General features: G+C 34.2%; 1 protein-coding gene across 1 annotated transcript; it reads left to right on the top strand.

Moving 5' to 3' along the window:
* The first annotated feature begins 13 nt into the window (after positions 1-13).
* Positions 14-14,892, top strand: LOC127852417 (uncharacterized). Its single transcript, XM_052386371.1, has 8 exons — positions 14-156; positions 1,691-1,795; positions 3,342-3,421; positions 3,703-3,764; positions 12,424-12,521; positions 13,881-13,985; positions 14,355-14,425; positions 14,744-14,892. Exons 1-8 carry the CDS (start codon positions 91-93, stop codon positions 14,808-14,810), a joined length of 654 nt encoding a protein of 217 aa, XP_052242331.1. The 5' UTR covers positions 14-90; the 3' UTR covers positions 14,811-14,892.
* Positions 14,893-16,708: the final 1,816 nt, after the last annotated feature.

Here is a 16,708-nt window from a genome sequence, read left to right as displayed (position 1 = left end):
CATAACTTTTTTATCGACTGCTCAATTTACTATTTGAACGTCACCTTTTCAGTTCTTAGTGTCAAGTTAACAAACCAGACAGCGACCAGAATGATGTGCGGTGGAACAGGAGCAGAAAAGGAGGCCGATAAGGAGGTTCAGGCTCTTTGTGATGAGGTAGAGTCCATTGTTTTTGCTTGATTAACCCTTTCAGTGCTGGAACCGAATTTTGAAGGACTTTGCAAACAGTTTCGATCCAGATGAGACACCACAGAACGTGGCGTCTCATCAGGATCCAAACTGTTTGCTATTCTGATAGTATTCTTGAAAAAAATTGAAGAAAATGCTATTGCGGATTTTAGTGAGTAACGGATAGGTTAAACATTTTTTGCAAAATACTTTTATTTATGTTAAGATTTATAGTTTTCTATGAATTGAATACAAAAAGTCTATCATTGTTAAGTCAATTCATGTTTTTGTTGACGTGTGTCAATGTTTACAAGTTAAATACAACTGTTTCTTTTTTCGAAAGCAAAACAAGGTCACGTTATGTATGCACCGTTTTTTCAGACGAATGGTTTCTTGAATTTTGCAGATTTTGTTTGGTATATGTTCATTGATGTAATATTTAAGTATTATGTGTCCTTTACAAAAGTAAGAATGCTCAGAAACCAAATTGATGCGTATCATATAAAATAATCATGAAATCTGCAACTCAGGATTTAGTGAATAACGGACATGCGGTGACTTATATTCAGGAATGACAGGATTGTCTAAAAATAAATATAAACTCAATTGTAGTTGTCAAATACACGTGGTTAGCGTGTGGCTATGATATTAATAAGTGAAAACATCATTTTTAATGAAAAATAATCAAATTATAACGAAATATCGATGTCTCTGAAAACATATTTTTCACTATCAAATCTATTTATATATATAACAAGGTATTAAACTCAAAATGACCAGAACATAGGGTGCATCGCTTTGAACAGCCATTACTTCATCAATTGTGCAGTGATTTCCATGAACTTGGTCTTATTAAACACAGAAATGAATTTCCTTTCTGGAAATGTACATATATTGCAATTTTTTTTAAAAATTGCTGTGTCAAATTTTAAGAAATAACACAATACCCATGTAATCCGATAAAGACCTAAGCGATCCGGTAATGGCTAAATCAGTGTACCACGAAATTCGCGCTGTAAACAAATAATATTTTTTCGAATTTAAAACCGCTGGCATGTTTCAATAGGAAAGACATGTGTCTATCTAGGTTTAATGGTTTAATTACTGAATGCATGGTGTTTACGTTGAAATGAGACTCAAAGTCCTTAGCTATCCGTTATACACGGTAACACCAATCGACTGTAATGTTAGAAATTCAGCAGACGACATTTTAGCAGACAACAAATGTCCCAGCATGCAAAGGGATACTATGAGGTGTGAAATTGTGCCAAACAGTCGTGTTTCTGGTCTGGCAGTCTGATTGTGTTGTTAGATTATGTTGTTGTTTTCGAATTGTTTTTTAGGCATCACCTTTTTTTTCTAAAAATTAATTACTGAAACTGTTATTTTATAGCACAAATGCCTGAACATTTTACCATATGCACAATTCAATTTGTGAAATGATTATTACCAAATTATGCCCGAAGCAGTGATATATTTTCTTAAACTGAAGATTTTTTTTCAAGTGTATTTTTCTTTACAGCTGAAAGATGAAATCTTACAGAAGGCAGGAAAAAATGGAGCAGAATTATTTAAGGCCCTGAAGTACAAATCTCAAGTGGTTGCAGGAACAAATTTTTTTGTCACGGTATGTGTTCCATAGCATCATGCAGTTTTGTTTTAAAATTGTTTCCCATAGAGAGTGAATACTTACCACTAAATTGTCTTCAGGTGAAGACTGTGTGGCAAATTGTAAACATTCTGTACTCTGTATTATAATTGTTGCAGAATTTGGACTAACAGTACAATCCAGCATTTAAAAGAAGTTTTCAAAGTTGAAATGACATCTTCTTCTTCTCAGATTGTCAAAACAAGTTACACCTGTAATGTTTATTGTAAAATAAATTAACCCAGAGAAAACGATTATAATTTAAACTAGAAATGGCGCGGCAGAGGCCGACGCGTATCCCCACGCCGAATGTTTGACCTAGGTGTGCCCCAGGGTTGGTAATGGGGCCATGCATAGCTGAGATTGACCGTATTGTCATAAGAGAAGTTCATCATCAATTAGAAGTGAATTGGTGTAGAAATGAAGAAGTTATAGTAAAAGGCAATTTTGGGTGGGTGTGACATATGTGGGCAGGGCGCCCCAGGGTTGGTAATGGGGCCATGCATAGTTGAGATTGACCGTATTGTCATAAGAGAGGTTCAGTATCAATTTGAAGTGAATCGGTGTAGAAATGAAGAAATTATAGTAAAAGGCAATTTTGGGTGGGTGTGGTCTATGTGGGCGGGGCGCCCCAGGGTTGGTAATGGGGCCATGCATAGTTGAGATTGACTGTATTGTCATAAGAGAAGTTCAATATCAATTTGAAGTGAATCGGTGTAGAAATGAAGAAATTATAGTAAAGGCAATTTTGGGTGGGTGTGGTCTATGTGGGCGGGGCCCCAGGGTTGGTTATGGGGCCATGCATAGTTGAGATTGACCCTAATGTCATAAGAGAAGTTCAGTATCAATTTGAAGTGAATCCGTGTAGAAATGAAAAAATTATAGTAAATGGAATTTTTTGGTGGGTGTGGCCTATGTGGGCGGGCGCCCCAGGGTTGGGATTGGGGCCATGCATAGTTGAGATTGACCCTAATGTCATAACAAAAGTTCAGTATCAATTTGAAGTGAATCCGTGTAGAAATGAAAAAATTATAGTAAATGGAAATTTTTGGTGGGTGTGGCCTATGTGGGCGGGGCGCCCCAGGGTTGGGAATGGGGCCATGCATGGTTGAGATTGACCGTATTGTCATAGGTGAGGTCCAGTATCAATTTGAAGTGAATCGGTGTAGAAATAAAGAAGTAAATGTAAAATAACCTAAAAAAATGAGTGATAATTTCTGACGCGGCCCCACCCCAACCCCTATAACTTTTGACCCAGGGGTCAGATCAAAATTCCAAATAGTGCAGGGTCGCACATATGCTCATAGCTACCATGTGTGTAAATTTCAAGGTTCTAGTGCTTTTAGTGTAGGAGGAGATAGTGGCCAGGACGGACGGACAGACGGACGGACGGACGGACGGACGGCGGAGATCACCACAATATCCCCACCTTTTTTTCAAAAAGCGTGGGGATAAAAAAAGTTTGTTCATAAATGCATTACCTAAAAAAGTATTGCCTTAAACCCATTAATTTGTATGTTAACAGATTCAAGTACATCCTAATGGTGAATGCGTTCATGCTAGAATTTTTAGACCACTGCCTTGCAATAGAGTAGAAGGTGGAAAGTAAGTAGGAATAAGTATAAACAGCTTAATTTTATAGTTACAGGAGAAACAAAGAATATATAATTTAGTGTACCAAATACATGTATATTGATCTGTTCATACTTATGTTTTTGCATCTTTTAAACATGTTAAATGTAAATTTAATTATAATATTTCAATTGTCTTCAAGTTTAGCCTCAATGCATAGAATGAATGGATCATAAAATATTTTCTAAAGTCATGCTGATTTTTTCTGCGTGTTGTTACATTTCACTTAATTTTGCTACTAATTTGGATTGCAGGACATGTCAATTGCATAGTGTGCAGACAGGCAAAAAAGTTGCAGACGAAGTGAACCATTTCTAATGACCAAATCAGTTATCTTAAGCAAAAGCATTTAGCTTAGTAAATGTATGCCTCTTTTGTTGTCAAATCTTATCTTACTTGATGATACATTGTCATAAAAACTTAATGAACAGTTGTTGATACTATACTTACACATTTTTGTGAAAATTTGTTGCAATTGTGAAATTTTCAGATTTGTTGAGTTAAATGTTTATTTCGAAAAGAAAGCATTATTTTAAAGTGTATCAATGTTATGTTATTAACAACCGATAAATCTAATAACATCGAAGATTTTTAAAAGGGTATTACTATATCTTATATTTGTTTGATACTATAAATGCTTCTTAGTTAAACTTATCAACTTATGAACTTATGATGATGTTAGTGTGAAAAAAGTAAGCAGTGTGTGATAACACAAACATGTATACAGTGTACTCATATAATGTCAGTATTTGTATTTTGTTTATGTTTGTACAATGCTAATGGGTACTTGGTGTTAAGCAACTGCACTTTCTTTTTAACCAGGTTTTCCGAAGGAAAAAACTGGTTATTAGATTGGCGAATGCGGGCGGGCTGGCTGGCTGGCTGGCTGGCGGGCTGGCAGAACAAGCTTGTCCGGGCCATAACTTTGTCGTTCATTGTGAGATTTTAAAATCATTTGGCACATTTGTTAACCATCATTAGACGGTGTGTCGCGCGAAAAAATTACGTCAATATCTCCAAGGTCAAGGTCACACTTTGAGTTCAAAGGTAAAAAATAGCCATAAATGAGCTTGTCTGGGCTATAACTATGTCATTCATGATGAGATTTTAAAATCATTTGGCACATTTGTTCACCATCATGGTACGGTGTGTCGCACGAAAGAATCACGTCAATATCTCCAATGTCAAGGTCGCCACAACTAAAAATAGATTTATTTTAAAACAAACTTACAAAGGGGGTTAATTTTGTTTGTTCATTTCAAAAGTTCAGTTTCAGTTGTCTCCCTTTATCAGATTTTTTTTCACAATAAAAACCTGGTTTTGTGACAATTTTGTCCCTTGTCTGCAATTGTAATGTTTTATACATATGCCTTTATTCAAAGCATGTTTAATATTTCAATCAATATGCTGAAAGAACAGTTTTGTTTCCAGTTAGTTAACATTGTGAATTCCGTAATAGCCTTGATGTTTGTACATGTCTATTCTGTCAATAAGATTAACACAGGTTGTGGTATTTTACTATTTTTCACCTTTTAAAATGTATGTGCAATTTTGTTAAATAAACAAACTAATCTACATTGGAACTGGTTAATTATAATGCTATTATGAATCAGTCCTACAAGAAAGGAAACATGTCTTGTGTGCCACATGAAATCTTTTTTTTCTTTTTTTTTTAAACCTATTTATTTAAGCTCGATTGCATAACAAGCCTAAGCTTAAATGAAACGCTTTCGAGTCCATTTCCTTCGTGTCTATGGGGGAAATCTTAAGAACGCTCCCACAGTTGGGATCGAACCTATGACCTCCCAGTCGTTAGGCTGACACCATATTCACTACACCACGGCGATCTTAATGAAATCTTAGCAGGCATTACAGAGGATGATGCATTTTGAAACAAATGATAATATATTTCTTACTTTATCCCTTAATCAAGCAAAGAATTGTGAAAAATTCTTTAAAATTAAGTTGGTTTCTTTATACATTTTGATAAAGAATTAGACTATGAATAAGACATCAAACTTAGAATTGATATCTATTTTGGTTATTTTATTCACTTAAACTATTAATGTACACAGAATCATGTCTTCTCAAATGCATAAGCATTATAATAGTGTTATCAGTACAACAAAATCACATAATTTATCATGCAACAAACAGACGGCGTATTAAGTTGAACATAATTACATAATTATTTAAAATACATATAATTTTTAAGCATAAAATACGTTTCTTTCCAGCGACTTATGAATATCCATTTTTATTTGAAATTGTGACAAATATTTCTAAACATTTAAATTTTTTATTATTAAAAACAGAATTGTACATCTGGGCCTGTATTCACCAACCGATTCTTAGACTTAAGAATAAAGAATAGACTTAGAACCAAGAAAAATGTGTTCAGTGTTTGAATATATACAGGCCTCCACTGGTGATTATGTCATTAACAAAATGTTCTATATTAAGAATAATATAGATAGAGATGTTTACTGCAGAGTTTGACTCAAAATAAAAGAAATTCTTGAATATTCTAATTTAAAGAGTTTTCTTTATTCTTAGACTTCAGTCTAAGAATTGTTTGGTGAATACGGACCCAGAATTGAATTAGTACTGGTGATTTTCATGTATAGATTTATTGATGCATCTATTTTTTTTAAACTTGACAAATGTCATTTAACCACTAGCTGATACAACCACACAACCATGGGCTGAGGTTCCATATCTTTTATCCATGATCACATTTGTGAATTTAGGCTACTCCATTGTGAAAAAATACTGTGTGCGTGTGCCCATTAACCACTCAAACAAGAGGTGAAAACAAATAACTGGAAGTACAACTGACTTCCTACTTATCTTCTTGTTGAAGTCATGCAGCATGTGTATTTGAACTGGAATATATTATTAGAAAGCTAATGTTTAATGTCCATGTTTTGGGAAAGCGGAACAGTGTCGGAAGAAGCAAATTAACTTTTTTTGTAGATATCATGCATTTCCAAAATCTCATTGCGTCTTGTAAATGGAACATCAAACAACGATACTTTCCGATAGAAAATTGATAGCACACTGTGCTATGTATAGCCAAGAGGCAAATGTCTGTAGTCTATTCTGGCTTGCAGGAAAGATTTTCAGACAGATTCATCGCGTACGTCACACACGTGTGGCTAGATAATTTAACGATTTCCGTTCTATCATGGACCGATTTCGGTAGTTTTGTCCCACAATGCAAGACAAATGGCATTTACTGATAGGTAAAAGTTTGAATGATATATTAGCATCGTCAGCAGCAGCAGCAGCATAAAAATACAAATTAAAAATTTCATATGTATCACTTTAATAGTTGAAAACATCTTCAGAAACAAACAACATCAAACTGCGTTAAAAGGATGCACTTAAATAGCTGAATATATACAAGTTAAACTAAAACATGCTGTAGCAGCTATTTTTCAACAGACCCAACACTGTGCGAACTTATTCGGGCTATCATTAGAACGAGAAAACTTGGGGTAAGCTTTTTTTGTTTTATTTCTGAAAAGGGGCCTTTTCACGTTTGGGTAAATTGACAAAATTGAAAAAAGTTGTTTCAGATTCGCAAATTTTCGTTTTAGTTATGATATTTGTGAGGGAACAGTAATACTGAACATTTACCATGCTCTAAAATAGCCATTATATGCATCGTTTGACGATTTATAAACCTGAAGATGATAAAGCGTTGCAACGCGAAACGAATTAATAATTTGGGTAGTTCTTTTCATCTTTTGTTGTCGCTATAGTTTGTGAAACTACGAGGATTACTTATATAGTTATAAAATACATTTGTTCATGTATCTGGAAGGATGACCGTGATGTCTAGGTCGTAAGCCTTTTACTCCAGTACTCTAGGGGTAAGTGGTTCGAGCCCTGCTGAGGTTTACGTTTTTTATGCACCCCCCAATTTTTTTAATTTTTTTTTTTTTGGGGGGGGGGGGGGGATATAGTCGCCGCTTCGTCTTCGGCTATCTTAGCAACTTATGACCGGAATTCAATGAAACTTTATGGGAAGCTTCACTACCAAAAGGAGATGTGCATATTATCCGCCAGTTCTGGTCGGATGATTTTTTCACAGAGTTATGGCCCTTTGAAATTTTCCATTAACTGTACATAAAGTGCAATTCTTGTCCGGGCTATTTCTCAGAAACTAATGACTGAAATTCAATGAAACTTTATGGGAAGCTTCACTACCAAGAGAAGATTTGCATATTATCAGCCGGTTCTCATCGGATGATTTTTTTCACAGAGTTATGGCCCTTTGAAAATTTCCATTGTACATAATTATTATAGTGCAATTCTTGTCCGAGCTATTTCTCAGCAACTCATTACGGGAATTCAATGAAACTATATGGGAAGCTTCACTACCAACAGGAGATGTGCATATTATCAGCCGGTTATGGTCGGATGATTTTTCACAGAGTTATGGCCCTTTGAAATTTTCTATAAACTGCACATACAGTGCAATTCTTGTCCGGGCTATTTCTCCCCAACTTCTGACTGGAATTCAATGAAGCTTTATGGGAAGCTTAACTACCTTGAGGAGATGCGCATGTTATTTGTGGGTTCTGGTTAGATGATTTATTTAGAGAGTTATGGCCCTTTGAAATTTGTAAGTTGCTAAACCATTCATCGTATTATTTTGTCCAAAGTTATGACCCTCAAGACGTTTCCTTTTATCTTAATATATAGTGCAATATTGTAACAAAAAAAACCTTTGGAGAGCATCACCCGTCTCCGACGGTTTCTTGTTTCTTTTTTAAAATTTTATTCTTGATTTTTTTACTGGAGCTTGTTAGATCCAATGTTTACATTTATCAATATAAAGCATATAATGAAAAACTTCAAAACATGCCAAAATCTGTGAAAAGGCCCCATTAATTAGTTTCTTGTCTTACCCCTGTATACCGGTGCTCTCTCGTATCGATATTTACATTAATCGATTGAAATCAAAATTATATAAATTGTTAGCATCTGAAAAGCTCTACATGGTGGTGGCAAAATGTTATTATTTGCAATGGTTTGCAATTGTTTGACAAAAGCCTTTATTAAGTAAAAGTTGTTAGTTATTTGAGTAATAGTTAAAAAATATGTTAACGCCTTTACATTTTTAAGTTTTAAATTTTGCAATTTTAGTACAAGTAAAATGGTGTGCCCAAGAACGACACAAGTAAACAGGTTAAAGCTGTAGATTGCAAGTAAGCGCATATGCTTATACTGTCTTCCATTACGTGATGCCCCTCACGAAACCTTCGTATGAACGTTTGATAAAATCATTCGCTTAAATTCTTGTCCATCCATGCGCATTATGGAAAATACATATTTAAGTTTTTGCGACGAAACTCGTTTGCTATAAATAGCACAATGTTACTTCACTTTTCTATCGCAAAGTATCGTGGTGTGATGTTCCAAAAATACATATTTAAAGCCACACACCTTGAAATGAAAGTAAATTTAAGCATAAATTAGAAACATTTTATTTTTGCCAATTGGAATATATCTGGTGGTTACAAGGTAGAAATTCGTCTTTTTTGCGCTTTAAAACTTAAAAATAATCGCGTGTGTTAAAATGGACGTATACGTCTAGAAATCCTACTTTCGGTTTTAAAAGCGGTACCGTTTGAAAAATAATAAGTTACTTGCTAACTAGGCTAAAGATAAAAAATCTGTGCCAATTAGAATATATCTGGTGGTTACAAGGTAGAAATCCGTCTTTTTGCGCTTTAAAACTTAAAAATAATCGCGTTTGTCGAAATGGACGTATACGTATAGAAATCCTACTTTCGGTTTTAAAATTAAAAAAAAAGCCTTGCTAACTAGGCTTTAGATCTAATGAAAATATTGCACACTTTCAAATTGCATCTATATGTATTGATTAAGATATATTTCATTTCAAGGTGTGTTGCTTTAAGTTTGTGAAGATCACCGTTTGGCTTGGTCTGTTCAGAGCAACAAGGCATGACCAAAACTGTTATACGTGTCTAATTTAGGTAGGAGAACATACTTATTTATATTATCTGTATTGACATTTGTGCACTTAACGTCAATTTTCTTTGTACCCAAGGTAATTGCAAGTAAGTTTAAGAGTTTATATTCATGTTACATTATTAACGTAACGGTGTAAATTTCAAATGAGTTTGTTGTTTTACAGTTTTTATTATTGATTGTGTGTGTGTGCAATTGTCGATATGGATCGGCATGTTGTTGCAACCTAAAATAATCGTTCACTGATGCGATTCATTTTCTTCTGTTCCATAATCTAATGAATAGTTAAAGGGACATCACTGTATTATACTTAACTATTGTCCGTACGAGTTGTCTTTATAAACATATATGAATATGCTATACAGTTTGTTGAACACTGGTAGCTTGGACATTACTGAATCTATAATGCCTTCTGGCGGGGTGCAGACACTTGGCAAAAGGAGGGCTTGAACGGGAGAAATCGTGTATTAACAATGCGATTCACGTGCCGTTCAAGCCCTGTTATGTGTTTTTCATATCCATAATCTGGTCCACGCGCAGTTACTTCCCTTCTCCAGCCTTCGACGACTTTCCAAGCATAAATGGGGAACTGAATAAGCACCAGTTTCCTCATGCATGCAGGGATAATGACTATTTCAATCCACTTTTCAAGTTATACAATCTGCACTCTCTTGACAACAGCTTTAATTTATTGGCAAAGTCAATGAAGTTAAGGTTATTTACTCAACACTTTCAAATGACTATGCTGTAAATGTAAGTGTTTATGTACCTTCAACGTTCCTGCTGTAAATTCGAAAATAATTCCTCATTTCTTACTTTGCGCGGTTGCATTTCAACTTTGCATTAATCCACTGTTTAAACACATTTTAAATCGAAAACTGCCTATCCGAAGGTAAAGCCTCGTCATTTCGGATGATGACCGAGTGAGGCATATGTAAAGCACAACATTGAACTGTATTGAAATAATCGAATAATTTTGTCGATGTCGAATGAACAAAAAATATTGTTTTCAATGTTATTTAAAATTAATTTGGTATGTGTGATTTGTTTATGCAATAATAGCGAAAATACACATTTTCTCGGACATGATCATCTGCGGGCGCTCTCAAAATCCGTTTCTGCCCGAGTGCGGAACGGATTTTTTGAGCGCCCGCAGATGATCATGCCCTCGAAAACGTGTATTATCCCTATAAACATGTAGCCGCATATGCCTTCAGTTGTATTGACTACATCGGCTAGACTACAGAATTAAACTGTACTCGTATATGCGAATGGCTGATCAACTTTTGTCGGTATATAACCTAATTGTCCCCAATGCATGGGTTCAGTTTCATCGCACATAGCATACGTTGTTTTCAGAAAACTCGGCCTATTTAATGATCTGTTTTTATGAATAGTGACAACTAATGTTTTGGGTTGCCGTTTGATAATATCGACGAAATGTCCCATCATTGTCCCCTTTGTTATAAAATACCTTTCTGGATATTGTCTCCAATTATCGATATGGCGATTACATTGTTTTCTTAATCACGGTTAGCTAACAATTAGTGTAAATATAGATTATGGCTGAGGTGTGAATAAAGAAAACAGGGGCTGATATTTAAGTCCAACAGATTTTAGCATGTATTGAAGCTTGTTATTAAATGATTTTTATTGTTAATTTTTACATTTGAACTGAACATCTCCAGTAAAAAAAACAAGAATACAAGTAAAAAAAAAGGAAAAAAGTAACCCTCAACAGGGCTCGAACCACAGACCCCAGGAGTCCTGGAGTAAAAAGTCTCCCGCCTCGACCACTCGACCATCCATGCTCATGTTTAGAACGGATGTTTTTTTTACGTATATAAGCACTCCTCGTAGGATCCCAAAAATAAAACGACAACAACATAACTTTCCAAATTATTCAATCGTTTCGCGTCGCACGACGCTTTATAATTTTCAGGTTTTCAAATCATTAAAAGATGCATATAATAGATATTTAAGAGCATGGTATACTGTCAGTATTACTATTTCCTAAAAAATATCATAACAAAAACGAAAATTGGCGAATCTCAAACAACTTTTGTCAATTTACCAAAACGTGAACTCTGTTGGACGGCCCCTATAATAGGTGATTTATAGCCATACATTCCAAATTTAAAGCTTAGAAAAAATGCAACGTCGTTTGAAATTATTCAGTGATCGGGGAATTAAGAAAAGGGATAAGATAATCTTCACTCACTTCTAACACAGGAAGGACGGTATCCTACTTTACACGAATCTCTTACTTTTTAAGAGTTACTTTACTTCCTAAGAAAATGGTTTACTCCGACAAAACACTCGAGTTACAAGTATTTTCTCGTGCAGTAAGAGTCTACGGGGTCGTTAGTTTCCTTTTACATCCTTAACATATGTCAAGATGATATACAAATAAACAAGGTACTAATTCTTCGATTTTTTTATCTATATAAACCCAGAAAACAAACATGTATTGATTAATGAGTAAACAAGGACGCACATCTTCAGATTATTTTTCACCATTCACATCTTCCATTTAATGCGCTGAAGGATTTACAGTACGATCGTTTGCTTTTTACTGAACTTTATTTATTTGTTGTTTAAAGCTTCATAACAACATTTATATCACTTGCGGCATTAAAACTGCACTGATTTTGTTCTGTTAGCGGAAGTGGAATGCTTAAGTTAAATAAACATTTTATTACTTATGATGTATTTTAACGTCACAAGGTAACATAAAACAATACCTAACAAAAGAGAAGCATAATATAGAACTGCGAGCGCCGTCTGCGTTTACCTCTTTTGTTTTTATTGCCTGCGTTTTTCAACTTATTTAATATATCGTATGCATTTTCTAGTTTGCGTTTTAATGAGATCCCTTTGTTTCACAACTACAGTATGTGTTCTCGACAGATCATTTTACAATTTGATGAAAAATGTTGTGTGACACTTTTTCAGTTCTTTGTGTTGAGTTAATAAACGAAAATCGATAAACATGAGCGAACCGATGGTAGGAGGATTAGGTCGTGAGAAGAAGGCCGATAAGGAAATTCAGGCTGCCTGTGATGGGGTAAATTCTTTTGAAGTTAAATGCTTTGAGCTTGAATGGATACATTGATCTACATAGTTTTTCTTAAATGCTTTGAGCTTTTATGGATACATACGTAGTTCATCTTAAACGCTTTGAGCTTTTATTAATACATACGTTGTTCTTCTAAAGTGCTTTGAGCTTGTATGAGTACACACGTAGTTTTTCTAGAGTGCTTCGAGCTTGTATGGATACATACGTTGTTCTTCTAGAGTGCTTTGTGCTTGTATGAGTACATACATTGTTCAAGCTAAAGTGCCTTTGAGCTTGTATGAGTACATACGTAGTTCTTCTCAAGTGCTTTGAGCTTGTATGCGGGCATACATAGTTCTTCTAAAATGCTTTGAGCTTTTATGGACACAAACGTAGTTCTTCTTAAATGCTTTGCTCTTGTATGAGTACACACGTAGTTCTTCTAGAGCGCTTTGAGCTTTTATGGATTCATACGTTGTTCTTCTAAAGTGCTTTGAGCTTGTATGAGTACATGCGTTGTTCAAGCTCAAGTGCCTGTGAGCTTGTATGAGTACATACGTAGTTCTTCTAAAGTGATAAAAGCTTGTATGAGGACATACATACATAGTTCTTCTTAAATGTTTTGAGCTTTTATGGATGCATACGTAGTTCTTCTTAAATGCTTTGAGCTTTTATGAATAAATACGTAGTTCTTATGAAGTGCTTTGAGCTTGTATGAGTACACACGTAGTTCTTCTAGAGTGCTTTGAGCTTGTATGAGTACACACGTAGTTCTTCTAGAGTGCTTTGAGCTCGTATGAGTACACACGTAGTTCTTCTAGAGTGCTTTGAGCTTTTATGGATACACACGTTGTTCTTCTAAAGTGCTTTAAGCATGTATGGATACATACGTTGTTCTTCAAGAGTGCTTTGTGCTTGTATGAGTACATACATTGTTCACGCTTAAGTGCCTCTGAGCTTGTATGAGTACATACGTAGTTCTTCTAAAGTGCTTTGAGCTTGTATGAGGACATACATATTTATTCTCTTAAATTCTTTGATATTTTATGAGTATGTCTGCATAAGAACTAGAGTATCAGCACCTCGGAGAACTAGTGATGAGATTAGAATTGATGCATACTCTGAAGCGTGCCAAGAAAAAGAGGCATGGCTGTCGGTCTGACGTTTTGTAGGGATCATAACTGTACTGGTTTTATACATCAACTTTTGCTCAATTAATAATACGCATTTGTTATGATTAATAATAACTAGACCTGCTATGATGTAGCGCTACTACATCAATATTTTCCAAACTGATAGATGCCCACTTGTTCCCAAAGCAGTGGATGTATTTTTATAAAACTTAACATTCTTGGTTTTTTTCCGTAGCTGAAGAAGGAAATCTTAGAGAAGGCAGGAAAAGATGGGACAGAAATGTTCAAGGCTCTGAAGTACAAATCTCAGGTGGTTGCAGGAACAAATTATTTTGTCAAGGTATGTGTCCCACATCATAAGTTTTGTTTGAAATTTCTTCCCAACGAGAGTGAATATGAATTAAGACATTAACTGCCAATGAACACCGTTTAAGTGGAATATTGTTGTTTTCTATACTATGTAAATTCTGTATTTTATTTGTTGCACAATTTGGACAAACTGTACAAACCAGAATTCTATAAATGTTTTTAAGTATTTAATGACTTTCATTTTATCTCAATGACTGTCAAACAAGTTACTTTTATAAATGATTTTTCAAATGAATTAACTCTTGTAATGTATATTATAAAAAATGTTTTTTTTTTAAATATTTACATGTACATTACCGTAAGAGTATTGTTTTTACTCCAATTATTTGAATACTTACAGATTCAAGTTCATCCTGGTGGTGAATGTGTTCATGCTAGAATTTTCAGCCCTCTGCCTTCAAAAGGTGGAAAGTAAGTGGAAATAAATGTAATCACCTTAATGGTATACTAAACGGTCAATGAGGAATGAATAGTTTAATGTAGCAAATACATTAAATTGTTCATACAGGAGTATTGTGTTTTGTAAACAAATAAAATGCGAAATTCAACTTTATTATATATATATATATATATATATATATATATATATATATATATATATATATATATATATATATATATTGTGTTGATCCATTGGTATCATGGAATAAAGCATTGTTGCTAAAAGAATGCTGTTTTCGGTATTTCATAACATACCACTGTCATTAACTACCAATGTTTGTATTGCAGGACAAAATATGAATTGAATGGAGTGCAGACAGGCAAAAAGATCGATCAACCTGTGGAATATTTCTAAATAAGACATCAGCTGTCTTCATTCAATGCATTAGCACCTGTTAAAGTCATTGTGTTCCTCGTGTAATACTGTTGTGCAAATTCGTGGCAATTGTTTAATTTGCAAAATGTTTCATTTTAACTGTTTATTTTATTAAACAAACATGATTTAACATGTATAACATGTATACAAAATAATGTTGTTAACTGCAGATCATAACATCAAAAATATGTTAAATGGTAGCAGTATACCTTATATTTGTAAGACAAGATAATTGTGACCAAGTTAAATATGCATGTTCTGAAGATTTTTGTGTAGAAACAGAAACCAGTGTGTGATAAATCAAACAATTATAATCATGTAATTGCATTATTTGTTTTATGTGCATGTTCGTACAATCTTAAAGAGTACTCAGTATCGATCAAATGTTATTTTCTGTCTGCTATTTTCAATACATACGCCAATTTGCACATAGTGTTTCTTATTTAAATAAAAACACAAAGGCGCTGAAATACATTGAAGTTGTTATATGTGAATGAATGTATGTCTACAATAAGATGAGCAAATGTTACCATTTTTGCAACTTTATCATAAATCTATGGATTTACAACAAAGGAATTATAGCTGGTGAGCCACATAAAATGCCCACCGAAGGGGGTCCATATCAGCTTTGACAGTATGATTGAATTGTAGATGCATTGCCTTTTAGTTTGTTTCAGTGAAAAATTGTATGGACATCCAACTGAAACCTTGTCCTTTAATAGGCCAGGCTCATTTCTCCTGTACATCGTCCCAATGACGTAAACAGTACAAGAACTTTCAGTAATCCTTCAAATGGTATAGAAGATATACATTGACCTTGAGTCTGCGTGACTGACCCATGATTTATGTATAAATTAAAGATCGCAACAATTTATTCGTATGCAACAGGTCAGCTATCATAGATACTTAAGCATCAAAACATTTAACATTTGTATGCACATAGTACATATATAAATTAAGCATGTGGTAGTGCATAGTTGCTTGTGTACAAAGAATTAATTTATGGATTATTAATGTTGTGATTATCAAAGGGACCATTTCACGCACGTTTAGTTAAATTGACAAAATTGAAAAAAAAGTTTGCGATTCGCAAATGTTCGTTTTAGGCATGATATTTGCGAGGTAACAGTAAAAATGAACATTTTCCATACTCTAAAATATCCATTATAATCATCTTTTTACAATTTAAACAACCTGAAAACTAAAAAGCGTTACAAACGCATAACGATTAAATAATTTGGAGAGTTCTGTTGTTTTCGTTATATTTTATGACATTACGAGGGTTGCGTATATAAAGTATAAAATACACTCTTCATTGCATGAGCACGGATAGTCGAGTGGTTTATGCGTTAGACTTTTACTCCAAGGGTCGGTGGCTCGAGCCAAGTTGAGAACAACGTTTTAACGTTATATTTTTATTCTCGTTTTGTACTTGAGCTATTTAGTTCCAATGTTTACATTTATCAACATGAAGCATTTAATGACACACTTAAATATTTGCCAAAATCTGTGAAAAGGCCCCGTTGACAAGCTATGTATCATTCACGCAATGATGCTTAATCTTGCTCACCGTGGGATTTGACCACAGCAGTTTTTAAATTGACTTTCTTAAATGATGAATAATTAAATATTGTCCCCAGTGTGACAACCCGACCAAATATGTTATCGTGTCTGAAGTTAATAGTTTTCATAACAATTATCTAAAATGAAAACTGTTCGAATCTTATTTTGATTATAGGATAAATTCCTATATTTTCCAACAAAGAGACTCGATTTCTCAGAAAGACACATTATAAGAAACTCCGCTGGAAACAGTCCATACATGTATGTCTATGGAGTTTTAAGTTATGGTGCTGAAAACATAAAACGGCATACCA

The sequence above is a fragment of the Dreissena polymorpha genome, chromosome 12 (assembly GCF_020536995.1).
Source record: "Dreissena polymorpha isolate Duluth1 chromosome 12, UMN_Dpol_1.0, whole genome shotgun sequence".
In the NCBI taxonomy this organism is placed as follows: Eukaryota; Metazoa; Mollusca; class Bivalvia; order Myida; family Dreissenidae; genus Dreissena; species Dreissena polymorpha.
This window is presented reverse-complemented; position numbering and strand designations above follow the sequence as displayed.

What these genes read in the sequence shown, in the direction of transcription:
- LOC127852417 (XM_052386371.1), top strand. Translation starts at nt 91, where the DNA reads ATGATGTGCGGTGGAACAGGAGCAGAAAAGGAGGCCGATAAGGAGGTT. An exon ending in GAACAAATTTTTTTGTCACG is followed by an intron (nt 1,796 to 3,341) that starts GTATGTGTTCCA and finishes GTATGTTAACAG; the next exon opens with ATTCAAGTACATCCTAATGG. An exon ending in TTCAGGCTGCCTGTGATGGG is followed by an intron (nt 12,522 to 13,880) that starts GTAAATTCTTTT and finishes TTTTTTCCGTAG; the next exon opens with CTGAAGAAGGAAATCTTAGA.